This window comes from Pristiophorus japonicus, chromosome 4 (genome assembly GCF_044704955.1).
Source record: "Pristiophorus japonicus isolate sPriJap1 chromosome 4, sPriJap1.hap1, whole genome shotgun sequence".
Taxonomy (NCBI): domain Eukaryota; kingdom Metazoa; phylum Chordata; class Chondrichthyes; family Pristiophoridae; genus Pristiophorus; species Pristiophorus japonicus.
The window spans coordinates 126,552,412-126,568,166 of NC_091980.1; the positions used below are offsets into that span (position 1 = coordinate 126,552,412).

A 15,755-nucleotide genomic window follows, 5' to 3' on the forward strand; every position below is an offset into this window, starting at 1 on the left:
TTTTGGCCAGGTCACTGGAGATAACTCCCCTGCTCTTCTTCAAAAAAATGTCCTGGGATCTTTTATGTCAACCTAAGAGAGCAGACAGGGCCTTGGTTTAATGTCTCATCCAAAAGATAGCACCTCCAACAGTGCAGCGCTCAATACTACACTGAAGTGTCAGCCTAGATTTTGTGCTCAAGTCTCGGAATGGGTCTTGAATCCACAATCTTCTGACTCAAAGGCAAGAGTGCTGCCAATGAGTCACAGCTGACACCAAAACAGTAAGGTGCAAGTTAGGAGGAAGTCTTGGTGCAACTGTATAGTATTAAGGTTAGACCACACCTTGAGTGTTCATCCATTTATAGCCACTGAGACACAAAGGAGGTATTCAGGGGTTGAAATTTAATTTGCAATACCACCTGTGAGCACCGGAGAGAGGTGGCTAAAGACTTACCATCAGCAAGGAGCGGGTTCCTCCGCTCTCGAGAAATTTAGTTGGGCGGTAGGGGCAGTACCAAGGGGTACTGCTGCGTGTTCTACCACCACCCACGTAGTGACGTCATCGAGCACCGCGGCTGCGAAATTAGGTAGATACCGACAGGCGTTTGTACAGCCTGGAACAGCTGTCGGTACATCGGGGATCCCGGGGCGGTATCGTCCAGAGATTAAGAGAAGTTGTTGACTTTAATTTTTTTTCAGCATTTATGGCAGCAGTGGGGAAGTGTGGCTGTGGGTCAGAAAAGTTTTTGGAAACTTTTTTTTTCTGTTTTTGTAACTCGCAGCCTACCGTCGGGAAATTCAGTAGGCTTCCTGAGCTACCGCTCTGCTGGCGCCCAAGGATTGAGTGTGCAATGCCACTTTTAGCGCTGCTCTTTCATCTTTGGGTGGAAAAACTAAATTTGGCAGTTTGAGGCGGTGATTACCGCCTGGCAGTAACATCACTGTTCAGGCGGCTCCAAAACGGCGGGACTGAATTTCGACCCCTCAATCTCTCAAAGTGCTACAGAGAGGAGCAACAAGGCTAACCTTTTATGAGGGAAGACTGGAGAAGCTTAAACGTTCAAATCTTGAAAGGTAATGACTGAGAGTAGTCTCGTGAAGTAAATAATCCATCGTTTAGAAAAGGTTAAATCTAAAACTGATTAAAAAGTGACCAGAGTACAAAAGGGCAGAGTTCAAATGTAGCAAAAAAAAATGTCAGACTGCTATCAGGAAGTTCTTCATGTAAAGGACATCAAGATGTAATATGTACTTCCAAGTAGGTGAAAACGCTGAAATCATTTAAAAAACTTGTGTAATAAGGGGAACTGTAGTTTCTTTTTTGAATGAAGTAGCTGAATAGATTTCTCTATTTATCTTATGATGGCTTTAGAAATTTGTCCTTTGATTGTGTCACTTTTCTTGACCTTTTTTTATCATGAATCCTCAAAAAGGATTTGGGTAGAGTTACTTCTACTGCCAGAGGGTTTGAAATTAAATGTATATTCTTATGAGTTTTAAAAAGAACGAGGCACCCAAATGAGAGGTGATCAATAAACTAACTGGGGAGTCATTTCTCCCGGGAATGAACAAAGGCTAATTTGCTAGATAGTCTGGTTATTCAGAAAGATGCCATTCAACGTGGAGTTGGAAAACACTTTCATCTCTGTCTGTGCGAGAGGCTTTTAAAAAAAATTGGGACAAAGACGCCAGAAGGATTTTTGAAACAGATTGAACAGACAGTCAGACAGTGAATTGCTGTAGAACTTTAAAAGATGGAAGACTGCAGGGAGAGAGGTTCAGCTCTAGGCTATAGGGCAGGATGCAGAGAGATTAATCTGTAAATTAAGTAAGAAGTCCCACTGATATGGGATAGCATGGCAAATTGTCACATTTTGCTTATGCAACAGTGAAGGATGACCCAATTAAAGGCAAGACTTTTGCACTGCCAGCTACAGCAATGGAACTTACTTATAAGCCAAGGTTGCACTGAAGTGCTGTTTGATGTAGGCTTCAAGGACAGCATTGAAGTGCTGGAATTTCCTGTCTGCGATCAGCCCTATAATGTATATCTGTAAAACAAAAACAATTATGCTACAATCATTATGGGAAAGGACAGGTTCAACATGTGCAATAGATTTTTTTAATATAATTTATCTTAAAAGGCCTGCATTGCCTTCTTTGACTAGCAAGTTTCACTAACTATTGAAGATTCAGTGCAGTGAGTAAGTGCTGCACTGTTGGAGGTTCCGTCTTTCAGATGAAATGTTAAATCGAGGCCTTGTCTGCCCTCAGGTGGACATTAAGTATCTCATGGAACTACTTGAAGAAGAGTAGAGGAGTTCTTCCCCTGTGTCTTGGCCAACATTTATCCCTTAAACAACATCACTGAAAAATATATTTATCTCATTTCTATTGTGAGACCTGGCTGTGCACAAATTGACTGCTGCGTTTCCTAGATTACAACCGTGATTGCACTTTTCAAAACTATTTAATTGTGAAGCACTTTGGGATGTCTTGAGGTTGTGAAAGGTGCTCTAATGATGCAAGTTCTTTCTGTTCAACAGATTCTCTAAAATACAGTGGAGGGGAGGGTGGTCAAGTCGGAGGACAATCTTGTGGATCTGCTCCTGGGCCTGGCCAGGATGTGCGAAGTCCACAGGCAGGATCCCTCTGGCGATTTGCCTCTCTTCCGCGGTCTTGTCTGCACCCGGGTGGCCCTGGAGAGGGGCCCCTACGGAGCCCGCCGGTATCAACAAGGCCTTCTGCAACCTGTGGGCACCGCAAGACGTGATCGATCATGACGAGATCCCCATTTAGTTTTACTTCAAGTTCATTTTAGTTTGACTGGACCTTGTGTTAAGACTGTGTTTTATTAGTGGTGCCCTGCTCAGATCAAGGAGGCACTTACTGTAAGTACCACCCTTCGTGGTCTAATTAAAATAATACTGACCTGTGTATTCCAGCCCTTTCTGGGTTTTATTTTGGTTTTAGATTGTTTTTGTTTGGCCTTCAGAATCTTTTGTTTTTTTTTCCTGAATTTGGTCTAAACATTGGGTGAAATCAACTGCAAGTAAATTGGTTCTTTATCAAAGCAAAAAGAAAATCGGGGGATGTTTGTTATTGGAAAACTTTAATAAATTTTGCATGGCAGAAATAAATTATTTCAATAACTATTCCAACTGTCTTCACAAAGTAGAACACTAAAAGGGGCTGACAGGTATCATTTGTGGACTCCTCATTGTTTCGTCCTCATGGAATGATGTGCAGCCATCCGTGTTTTTTTTAACATGTTCTTGCACTGGCAAGGCATCACAGGAAAGATGCTGCTGGACCTCCTCCTTGAACTTCTGCGGCTCTTGTGCTAATGGTGCTCCAACGATGGTGTTCCAGAATTCTGAACCCAGTGACAATGAAAAACAATAGTAGATGTCCAAATCAGGATGGTGGCGAACTTGATGAGTGTGTTTCTGTGTTCTTTTTTTTATATATTATTCATTCTCGGATTGCGGGTATCACTTGCCATGCCGGCATTTATTGTCCGTCCTTAGTTACCCGGAGAAAGTTTGATACAACTGAATGTCTTGCTAGGGCAGTTAAACGTCAACCACATTGATAGGACTGGAGTCACACATAGGCCAGACCAGTTAAAGATGACAGATTTCATTTCCTACAGGACGTCAGTGAACTAATTGGGATTTTACGACATTCCAAAAACTTCATTCGAATTCTCAAAGTGCCATGTTGGGATTCAAACTCACGTCTCTGGATTATTAGTATAAGCCTCTGGATTATTAGTCCAGTCACATAATCACTACGCTGCCATACCTACTCATATTGCTGCTTTTGTTCTTGTTGGAAAAGTACACGGGGCTGCGAGGTGTCATCAAATTAACGTGAATTGCTGCAGTGTGTCCTGAGAGACAGTAGGAAGTTACAAAGCCCTGAGGCCCTCCATTACAACCATCTTACCACTCTTGAAACTGTATTAAGTTCATCAAAAGGTAACCGCTGCTGCAGAAGGTCTCTATAGCAACGGAATTGCCCCAGATGTGCCTTTTAGTCCAATAAGTTACACTTCAAAGACGATGGTTTGTATTCCCCGGTGGTCAAGCTACACATGCAACCTCAAGGTCTCCAAACATCTCTCTGCACTGATCTAAGTAGGAATTCTATAACCAATAAAATTATGCTGCTAGAGATATTCTGATCTGAAAGGCCCAGAATTTCCTCAAAACTGCATAAATTAGCCTGAAGTGCACCGGAAAAAACAATTACGCGTGTAAATGTGTCTCCGGCCAAGTTACGGCAGCAGAGCAGGACATTTCAAGCCAATTTTATTTTCTGAGAAATCATATGTATCTCATTGTAGAGTTTAATGGTGTATTTTGTATCAAAAAATGAATTAAGTTTAGTGACTACCCTAAGCATCTGGGGACCTAAAGCTGACCCCAAATCTCCAACAACTGGGCCCGACCTCATGCCTTCTTTACTTGGGCATTTGTTTAACATCATAAAATGTTTCTCTGGTTGGAAGCGTTTCATTCTGTCTTGATTAGATCCCTTAAGTAGGACAACAGAAATGCTCTCTCTACATTGTCATGGTATCTACAATCTGGTGTCAGCTGTGGCTCAGTGGATAGCACACTTGCATCCAAGTCAGAAGGTTGTGGGTTCAAGTCCCACTCCAGGAACTTGTGTACACTAACAAAAAATCTAGGCTGGCAGTCCAGTGCAGTGCTGTCTGAAAATGAGAAGTTAAACTGTGGCCCTGTCTGCTCTCTCAAGTGGATGGAAAAGATCCCATGGCACTATTTTGAAGAGTTATCCCCAGTGTCATGAGGGCCAATATTTATCCCTCAATTAAATAAAGAAAAACAGATTATCTGATCATTATCACATTGCTGTTTGTGGAAGCTTGCTTGTGCACAAATTGGCTGCTGCGTTTCCCACATTACAACAGTGACTACACTCAAAAAGTACTTCATTGTCTGTAAAGTGTTTGTGATGTTTAGTGATCATAAAACACCTTATATAAATACAAGTCTGTCTTTCTTCTTTAGATACAGATTAAAGCTCCCGCTGCACTGTCCCATCAAACACTCCCAGGTCAGGTATGTGGTATATTCTCTACGACATCACAAACGCACACTTACAAGATGACTTCAACTCAGGAACTTGTCAGGTGAACTGTCACCTAATGCTTTTATTCTATTTCCAGCAATGGCTGCATTACCGCAATAGTCCACTAGATGATACAACTAGATACAATGGGGCAGAGTTTCCGCTTTGGGCGCAATCAGCAATCTGGGCGCAAATTACACTTGAAATTGTGCTGGCTTTCCAAAGAGAAGTTATGGTTCAAGTATCCGCTCAAACTCATTTGCATAACCACAAATATAAAGGGGCCTAAATTGCCCCTTTGCGCACCCATTAGCGCCTCCAGCCGCTGCTTGCGGGGCCATGAGTGATTTGCGCCTGGGGGCTTGCGACAGAAGCAACAAGGCCGGAATTGCCCCCGGGATGCCGTGGGTGAAAACGGCATTGTGCTACGGCCGTTAGTTACCGCACCGGCGGCGATGGACATGCCGATGATGTCATCGCCGTGCTCGCTGACTCCTTATTGCCTTGCGCTGATTCTTTTGTGCCCCTCATGGGAAATTGTTCCCGGGAGTGCGGTCGGTGCTGGGCGATGCCACTGACAGTTTTACGAGGCGCTAAGCCATCGGTGGCGGGGTGCTGCAGCCTCCATTAAAGGGGAGGGCCTGGTGCCGCAGAGGGTTGTAAAGCTGGAGTCAGCCTGACAATGACAGCCGCTGGTATGGCCATGCCGCCAACAGGCAGCCGGCAAACCCCTCTTGAGTGCCATGCCGCTGGTCCAGCCAAAACCCTCCCTCATGGCCCAGTGGGTGCCACAGAGCCAGCCCGAGGATTCACTGTGTCCCTCTCCATTAAGATAGGGGAGGGACGTTGCTATGTGTCAGCACGGAACTGACTCAACCGAGAGCGCCCAAGACAGCCAGCATCATTTTTGAAACTTCAAGTGCCCAATCTTGGAAATAAATATACTGCTACCGCTAGGCAATAAAATTACCAGCTTAATTTGAAGAGCCTTTTCGAACAGTCGCAAACGGGCATAATTGGTGGAAACTTGCCATCCTCGTTACTTTGATCTGGGGGTGTGGCTAGTTCTGTGGGTGGGTCCGGCTTCCAATGCAATGGGACGAAAATTGCGGTCGGAGGCTTCCTTCGTACAAACGTCTCAGACCCGAAAAACATCAACAAAACTATCTGTTGGTCCCGGAGGAACGTAGGATTCCGGACTGAGGCTTTAATTCGCTGCACAGTGTACAGGAAGGTGTCTTCCACATTCGAACACATCTGGACCTGGACCACCAATCACTATCTAGTATTCTCATTGATAATAATGGGAACTCTGTTTGTCCGGGCTCCCATTACTATCAATGAGAATAACCCCCTAAAACAAGAAACAGAGAATAATAAATAAAAAAACACCTCAAATATTTAAAATTAATTGAAATTAAAATATAATTAAATATTTTAGAAAAAAAATTGGATTTTTTTTAATGTGGGTTAAAAATAAATTTGCCTTAATGGACAGGATTTTTAATATAAAACTGAATGATTACATTTTTCTATGTTTTAAAAATGTTATGCTGGTAAAAGTAAACTATACGCCTGCTTTTACCAGGTGTAAAAGTTTGAAGGACGTTTGCTGGGCATGAGTTGGGCAAATAGCCCAATCTCTGCCGCACAGATGTCCTTCCTGTGGGAATGCGTAGGATCTGTTTTGACAGATCAGAAAAGCCGGTTCTCGACGCATGCGCATCGCGCCCCGAGAATTGGCTTTTGCGCAGCCTTGCAGGGTGCATACATTTCGTATGTACCCAGCGATTTTCAGCCCAATGTTTTTCAAACTAGAATCAAAGACTGAGGAAACTCGATTTACACACAATGGCCCCAAGTTTCGGCCCGCGCCGAAAACGGCGTACCTCCGAGCTGGACGCCTGTTCTTCACGCCTAAAAGTGCGCTAGAAAAAAACTTTGATATTCTCCGGCTCCTCGGAGCTCGATCTCAGCTTGGCCGGCGCGCTCGTCACAGCGGGGGACGGAGCCAAACACTCGCGCCGATTCTGTAAGTAGTGGGGGGCGGGTCCAATTTAAATGAGCCGACGTGGTGCCGGCAACCCTGCGCTTGCGCGTTGGAGCGTGCGCGCACGCGCAGTGTCAAAGAAACATTGGCACTCGGCCATTTTTAAAAGGACTTGGCTACCGTCGAGCCACTGACACCGCCCCTTAAGCGTGGCCGAATGGCCTCAACCCCCTTGAAAAGCTGCGTGCGTCTGGTGTTGATCCTTCGGCTGCCGGCCAGCCGCTGACGCCGCTCCTATCCCATGGCTGAATGGCCTCGGCCCCCTTGAAAAGCTGCGTGCGTCCGGTGTTGATCCTTTGGCTGCCGGCCAGCCGCTGACGCCGCTCCTATCCCATGGCTGAATGGCCTCAACCCCCTTGAAAAGCTGCGTGCGTCCGGTGTTGATCCTTCGGCTGCCGGCCAGCCACTAAGAGAATGAAGGCCTGCCTGCAGCACAGCAGCTCAGTTCGAAGGCTGCTTGCTGCCGCTGTTGGGGCTGCCGTCGAGACACTGACGCCACACCCCTGCCTGTCTCCAACATGAAAGGCCTGCCTGAAGCACAGCAGCTCGAAGGCTGCTGCTGTTTCACACAGGTAGGAACATGGTTTATTTAATCTTTTCTTTGCTTATAATTTTTTATTCAGGTTGGATTTATTTGTATAATATTTATATAAATATAACTAAGGATTGATTGTAGAATTTAATGACTTCCCTTACCCCTCTCTCCCCCCCCCCCACCTCTTTCCCTATGCCTAATTTATAACCAACGCCTAATTTTCTAAAGTGTAGACAAGGTTTTTTCGAGCGTACAAAAATCTTCACTTACTCCATTCTAAGTTAGTTTGGAGTAAGTTTTCACTGCCGAAACTTTGAAAACAGGCGTAAGTGGCCGGACACGCCCCCTTTTGAAAAAAAAATTATGTTCCAAAGTGAAACTGTTCTAACTGACTAGAACTGGAGCAAACTAAATGCCGAGAATTTGAATTTCTAAGATATTCCGTTCTCCACCAGTTGCTCCAAAAAATCAGGAGCAACTGAGGCCGAAACTTGGGCCCATTGTAACTTGCATTTAAAAGTCCTCGAACTTTAACATTGGTTTGGCCGATTTCAGGTGAATTGCGCTGGTAAAACTAGCTCAAACTACCGGAAGCTCGAGGCTCTCTGTGTTCCAAGCAGGGAACTGTGCTCTCATGGGGCACAGATCAGAGAATCAGGTAAAGATCCTGTAGTGTTATCTCCTGTTCATTCTTCCTTCAAGCGCAGATAGCCCTGCAGAGTAAAATTCTCTCTTTACTGCTGCATCAATGTTCTTTAGCTTTCATGTTATAAAGAGCAAGACCACTGCAACAGTGGGGTGTCCATTTCCCACACTAGCTGTCTTTACAGTTTTCCTGAAAGTGCTAAGTATTGTGCTGCAAACGTATGCCTACCAGAACTCTTCAATAAGTTCCATAATTAATGAACTATGAAATCTAATTCAACATGCAAGTGTTGCAGATTAATAATTTTCTCCCATTTCCTCCTTTCCTCTCCCACAAGAATGGATCTTTGGTGGCGTACAGACCCCAGAGTCCCAGACATCCTCTCGTGGTCATTCTTCAGGTGCCAGCCTTGAAGCAGTGTGCCGACAAGTCTGTATGACTAGGGAGGACGTCATGGCTGAGTCTGCACCTGATGTTCACATGCATAAGTTGGAACGTAAGGATCATGAGCAGGATCCCTGGCAGGCATTAATTCAGGAGCAATGAGTACCGTCCACCGTCACAGTGACAGAGAAAAGAGGACAGTGGCAGTATCACTCACGTTATTGATCATTCTTCCATTGAAACGATTTGGAATAGAACTACATTTAAATGTTGGGTTTTTAAAACAAAGCGTATTCACACAAGTTTTTTTTAAGTATCCACACAAGAAAGCACTGAGACAAAAGGAGCTTAAAATGTCAAAGGAGCTTTAAAAGTTGTTTCCTCAAAGATTGAAAATAATAATCAAATTCATTAATCTGACTTGGTGATCAGTAAATGCCTCATGCCCATTGTCTTGGAAGTACCTGCTCCCAGGTGCTTGCAAGGAGTGTGAACAAAGGGAGATAACAAGTAGAGATAAAATCATCCTTATAGGCAGTCCCTCGGAATTAAGGAAGACTTGCTTCCACTCTTAAAATGAGTTCTTAGGCGGTTGAACAGTCCAATACGAGAACCACAGACTCTGTCACAGGAGGGACAGAAAAAAACACACACGCTGTCATTCATGTCAAACAAATGGTGCACGAAGTTAGGATATAGGAGAGCAGTTATAAGTTTTTTATCTGTAATTTAGCAAGACGACCTACGAATATGGGGAAGTAAGTATAATGGTTTAATTATTGTGTATTACTACACAGAGTTGACGCCCCTCCCTATCTCTGTAACCTCCTCCAGCCTTACAACCATGCAAGATATCTGGTGGTCTCTAATTCTGGCCTCTTATGCATCCCCAATTTTAGTTGCTCCACCGTTGGCGGCTGTGCTTTCAGCTATCTTGGCCCTAAGCTCTGGAATTCCCTCCCTAAACCTCTCTGGCTCTCTACATTTCTTTCCTCCTTTGAGACATTCCTTAAAACCTACCTCTTTGAATGAGCTTTTGGTCATCTGCCTTAATATCTCTATGTGGCTTGGTGTCAAATTTTGTTTGATAAAGCTACTGTGAAGCATCTTGGGAATTTACTGTGTTAAAGGTGTTATATAAATGCACATTGTTGTTGTACTGATTGAATGAAATGAGTCTGATGTTAACTGTTAATCTGTATTTGACATTAAGCAATTTAACGATTCGTATCGGGCTTCATTTTCACCTTATCTCATGAGGTGTGTCTTCAGTCCAACTTTGGAAAGATTGGAGTAGCATGTGTGACGACATGTGTAAAAGAACAATATCCAGTTTGTATCTCAAAAGGGGCGCATTGTTACATTCCCTGGGTTACGCTATTGTAGAGGTTGATATTAGACAGTGTCCAGCTCAACAGGAGCGTAGCATCGGTTTATGACGTCAACAGACAACATCGAACCCAAGATGGTGTCTATGGGAGAACTGATTTTATAATGGGCATAGATTAGAGATTCATCCTGAGTGCTTCCTTCTTGGGTGTTGCTTCATACCATACCACTTCATACCACGCACTGCACTTACCAAAAATGTGCAAAGCATTAATAATTATCTTTGATTGCAGATAGTATGTGTTTCAGCAACTGAAAATCCATCATTATAGCAATTAACTGAACTATATAACTGCATGGACAAGCACTGTTACACTTACAGGGCATTTTTCTTTTCATGCATACCAAGTTATGAGTATTAATTATCATTATTTTCCAGGAAGTTGGTCCTTCGCTGAATCCAAAAGACATTTATTTCACTGACAAATGATCGAAGCTTCAAGTGACAGAGTAATGGCAGCCACAGGGATAGTTGAGTCAAGCATTGACAATTGTGCAGTTAGTTCTTGTATTTTAAATCCATTCCCCTTCCCCCGAGACTTGTTATGGAGGAGTCCTGCAATGCCCAAATATCTGAGCACAAGGAAGCCAATTAAAAAACTAACTAGAACGTGCTAAAGAGTGAGTACTTGCCATTTAAAGTGCTTATCTGTACAGTTCTCTCTCACAGTATTCACTGATTGATCACTTTCTGTCAATCCGATTTGTACAGACACCTCCATTTCTCAGCAATGGAACAAATGAGTAGTAAATGGGCATTTTTTAATATAAAAGATAGGTAATCTATCCATGTGCAACCATTAGCTCTGAAATTCTCCTCTGCAGGTCTGTTATGTAAAATGAATTTGTGTTGTCTTGATGGAGTCCCGAGGGAGCACAAATATGCAATGTAGAACTTTCCAAAATTCGGCACAAATTGACTGAAAGAAGGAAGGGACTGGCATTTTATAAGCACCTATCCTGTCTTCAAGACATACCAAAGCAGAAAGTGAACCATCAGCCTGTTAATGGGGCTCGGGAGTTTAAATAGCCCGTGCCTGATTTTTGCAGCAGCTCACCCCACCCCCCACACGAAGTTAAAATCAAAGCCTGAGTGTCTGAAATATAAAGGGCTAGAAAATCATTATAGCCAAGGAACGGCCGGTGTTTAGACTGAAAATGATTAAGTAGTGCCAGTTGAAAATTGTCTAGGCTGCATGCAAAATTCATCCTCACTCCTCATTAAAATGATTGCAGTCATGATTCTCGTCTAAAAACCCAAACTCATTGGCGTTACACTGAAAAGATGGGCCAATAGCAGTCTAAACTCAAGTAATGATGCCACGGTCTTTTTTCACTACTTAAAGGGGAGGGCCATTGATGCTGCAGCACCTCATTCTCATCATTGTTGGGTGTACAGCTGCCTCAACAACCATAAGAAGAAGGACAAGGGGAAGGAGCACTTATTTACAACTGCTGATGGCAGATCGCTGCCCCAAGAAGAGAGACTGGAGATTTTCCGATGAAGTTTTGGAAGCATTCATTTTAGCGGTGGAGAGAAGGCTGGTGGTCCTGTTCCCGTCAATTGGCAGCAGGCCCTCGCCACAAGTCTGCCGGACTATGTGGAGGGAGGTGGCACACCACGTCACGGGCAGCATTATGCTCCCCAGGTCCCACGCCCAGTGCAGGTGGAAGTTTAACAAGCTCACTTGGGTGGTCAGGGTGCGTGAAGGCTTCAGCAAATGCTATGTGCCACCATCTGTACCACAAGATTCATACACTGCTCAAAACCGCACACCCCCAGCACTCACCCACCAACAACCTCTACCTAGCAACAATCCCACCCATATCGCACACCTTGCACACAATGGAAGTTATTCAACCATGGCAGGCACAACGGTCATTAGTTATTGAATTCATATGATATGTATGATATGTTTATAGATAAATTTGTTAATTGTGTTTGGAATATTTTGTAGTCTCTCTGATTTCATCTTTGCACCCAGGTGATGTAGTGTGAGACAGGGACTGCATGATGGGGATGTGGTGAGCTACGGGGATCTGGGGTTTCATTCATGAAAATCGGAGTCTGATGAGGTGGTCATGGACAGCCTGTCCGGAAGGCCAATTTTCTCGCTGCCTCCGCTCCCTCAGCTGTAGATCCTGGAGGGCAAGGTCCACTGCCAGTACAGCTCCCATGACTATTAGCAATTGTTGGAGGTTGAAGCTATTGAGAAATAATTATGGAGTTCTGTACTTGTCACAACACTCCCTGATACCAAAGAACCTTGAAATGAATAAAGGTAACTCTTCCAATAGCAGGGCATAGCACACACCCGCTCAAACTTCATAAACCTGTCAAGTCCAAGAGATTGGTGATAATCCCTTTAAATAATGTCGATGGAGCCGGCTTCCTGCTGCTGCATGGCACCTCAACCTGTCATTGTTTTCTCCAGCCAGTAGTTCATTGGCTGTAACGAAGTTTGGAGATACGACTTCAAGTGAGCACTGCACACTCACTGACGTCACCGTCTCCATGATGGTGAGGTCTCCGCGATCGCATTCAACGGCAACGCTGTGGCATGCGGCGCTGGAACTGGCCTTCGGTGGCATTAAAGCTCTCAGTGGCATTTTAGCACCATCTCATGTGCGCCATCTCACGTGTGGCACAAACAACACAACTTTCTCCCCCAGAGTGTTCCATTGTCCAGTAGTAACATTGCTCACCTTGATACGTAAAAATTCAGGAAAAAAATTGACAATTCAGTCTGACTACAAATTGACTGGTTGTACCTTGATGGATTTAAATCTCCAAAATAGCTTGAGTGAAATAAATAGACCAGTATTGAAAAGACAGTGCGATGTTAGACCTTGGGTGTCATGGTACATCAGTCATTGAAAGTAGGCATGCAGGTACAGCAGGCAGTTAAGAAAGCAAATGGCATGTTGGCCTTCATAGTGAGAGAATTGAGTATAGAAGCAGGGAGGTTTTGTTACAGTTGTACAGGGCCTTGGTGAGACCACACCTTGAGTATTGTGTGCAGTTTTGGTCTCCTAATCTGAGGAAGGACATTCTTGCTATTGAGGGAGCGCAGTGAAGGTTCACCAGACTGATTCCTGGGATGGCAGGACTGACATATGAAGAAAGACTGGATCGACTAGGCTTATATTCACTGGAATTTAGAAGAATGAGAGGGGATCTCATAGAAGCATATAAAATTCTGATGGGATTGGACAGCTTAGATACAGGAAGAATATTCCCGATGTTGGGGGAGTCCAGATCCAGGGGTCACAGTCCAAGGATAAGTGGTAAGCCATATAGGACCGAGATGAGGAGAAACTTTTTCACCCAGAGAATTGTGAACCTATAGAATTCTCTACCACAGAAAGTTCTTGAGTCCAGTCATTGGATATATTCAAAAGGGAGTTAGATGTGGCCCTTATGGCAAAAATGATCAGGGGGTATGGAGAGAAGGCAGGAGTGGGATACTGAAGTTGCATGATCAGCCATGATCATATTGAGTGGTGGTGCAGGCTCGAAGGGCCGAATGGCCTGCACCTGCACCTATTTTCTATGTTTCTATGTATCTGAGATTGTATTCATTCTGCTTCCCAAAAGGACATTAATGAATTCGTGCAAGCAGGGAAAATGATTCCTGCACTGAGATCAATGAACCAAAATGAAACGTAATGTGTTTACAGTAGCAAGGAGATTGCATATGAAGCTATTAGATTCAATGACCTGAATTAGGTACCCAGTGAAGGAGCTTCACTTCAATATTAGTTAAATATTTCTGAGTTAATAAAGGTCAAGAAGATAATGCCTCTCATTTGGAGTCATTAACTAGTAGAAGTTTCTTTCTTCTCCTACAATTATTGTTCATTTTGTCAGTTCTGTAAAAGAGGAGGCTGATATATACTGTTGTTTAAGCTGTTGAGGTGCAGTGACATCATTGAATCATAGAAATTTCCAGGACGGAAGGAGGCCATTTCGGCCCATCGTGTTCGCGCCGGCCGATCAAGAGCTACCCAGCCTAATCCCACTTTCCAGTTCTTGGTCCGTAGTCCTGTAGGTCACGGCACTGCCCTCATCGACCCTCCTGGTTACCCCCTTGAAAAATTCAATCAAGTTAGTCAGATTTGTTCCCTTAACAAATCCATGCTGACTGTCCTTGATTAATCCATGTCTTTCCAAATGAAGATTTATCCTGTCCCTCAGGATTTTTTCTTATAATTTTTCCGTCACTGAGGTTAGGCTGACTGGCCTGTAATTACTCGGTCTATCCTTTTATCCCTTTTTAAACAAAGGTACATCATTAGCAACCCTCCAGTCCTCTGGCACCACACCTTAGCCAGAGAGCACTAGAAAATGATGTCAGAGCCTCTGCTATTTCCTCCTTTGCTTCTCTTAACAGCCTGGGATACATTTCATCCAGGCCTGGGGATTTCTCCACTTTCAAAGCTGCTAAGCCCCTTAATATTTCCTGTCATGTTTGTAACTACCATGTAACACCACGGTACTACTGTATACACTCAACTTAGATGCACACCTTGACCACAGGGGGTGAACTTGTGGGAGACACTCCTTACCTGATCACTCAGGTATATAAAGGGAGGTCCCACACAGGGTCATCACTTCTGGAGTGCTGTCATAAAGCGTTAAGGTCACAGACTGGCCTTGTCCCTGGAATGTGCCTCATGTGGTTTCATGTGTAGAGTAAGGATTTTACATTGGCGACGAGAAATGGGAATTCACGAACCACTAGAATGGCCACCAGCAGCACAAACAAATGGTACTGTGTTGGGGAAGACTGGGATGATTTTGTTGAGAGGCTTCAGCAGAGCTTTGTCACGAAAGACAGGCTGGGGGATGCAGCAGCCGACAAGCGTTGGGCCCATCTCTTGACCAGCTGCGGGCCTAAAACTTATGAAGGACATACTGGCACCCGAAAAGCCATCGGACAAAACCTTCGAAGAGCTTAGCAAGTTGATTGGGGAGCACCTCAAGCCGGCGAGCAGCATACACATGGTTCGACACAGATTCTACACCCACCGACGTTGTGAAGGACAGAGCATACCGAACTTTGTAGCGGACCTCCGGCGTTTGGCCAGTCTCTGTAAGTTCACAGACGCTTGCTGGGGGGAAATGCTACGGGACTTCTTTATCGAGGGTATCGGTCATGCGGGAATTTTTCGCAAGTTAATTGAGATCAAGGACTTGACCTTGGAAGCGGCGGCGTTGTTGGCTCAGACTTTCATGGTGGGGGAGGAAGAGATGAAAATGATTTACACGCGCAGTTCTGTCTCCAACGTGGCAATGGATCAGTGAGTCCATGTCCTCAATGCCACTCAGAGCCCTGCAGGCAGGCAGGGGCAGTCCGACATTCATCAGGCAGTAATAGACCCCAGAGTAGGACCTCAGCAGAGACAATGGCAGGTTGAACGGACGTTCACGCCATCACAGTGGACAATGCATTCTGGGATGGGGCCATCAACACCCACTAATAGGGTACTTAAGAGCAGTCAAAGGGACAGTCAGCGCGGAATTACTGGTCATAGCCCCTTTGTCCCCAACAATGGAAACCTTAACTTGTGCTGGAGGTGTGGGGGAAAATCTGCCAGATCTTGCAGATTCCAACAATTTGTCTGCAGAAACTGCAACCTCAGTGGTCATTTAGCTCGTATGT

General features: G+C 44.5%; 1 protein-coding gene across 3 annotated transcripts in view; it reads right to left on the reverse strand.

The window, feature by feature from the left end:
* The window catches only part of LOC139263058 (dedicator of cytokinesis protein 2-like), a 770,661-nt gene that overhangs the window by 565,022 nt on the left and 189,884 nt on the right, over window positions 1-15,755 (reverse strand). For all 3 annotated transcript variants that reach the window (XR_011593033.1, XM_070878576.1, XM_070878575.1), the window contains exon 21: window positions 1,933-2,033. Coding sequence is in view for 2 of the 3 variants with exons in the window: in XM_070878576.1 (XP_070734677.1) it covers window positions 1,933-2,033 (101 nt within the window). In the remaining variant the exon portion in view is untranslated. The remainder of the gene's footprint in view (window positions 1-1,932; window positions 2,034-15,755) is intronic.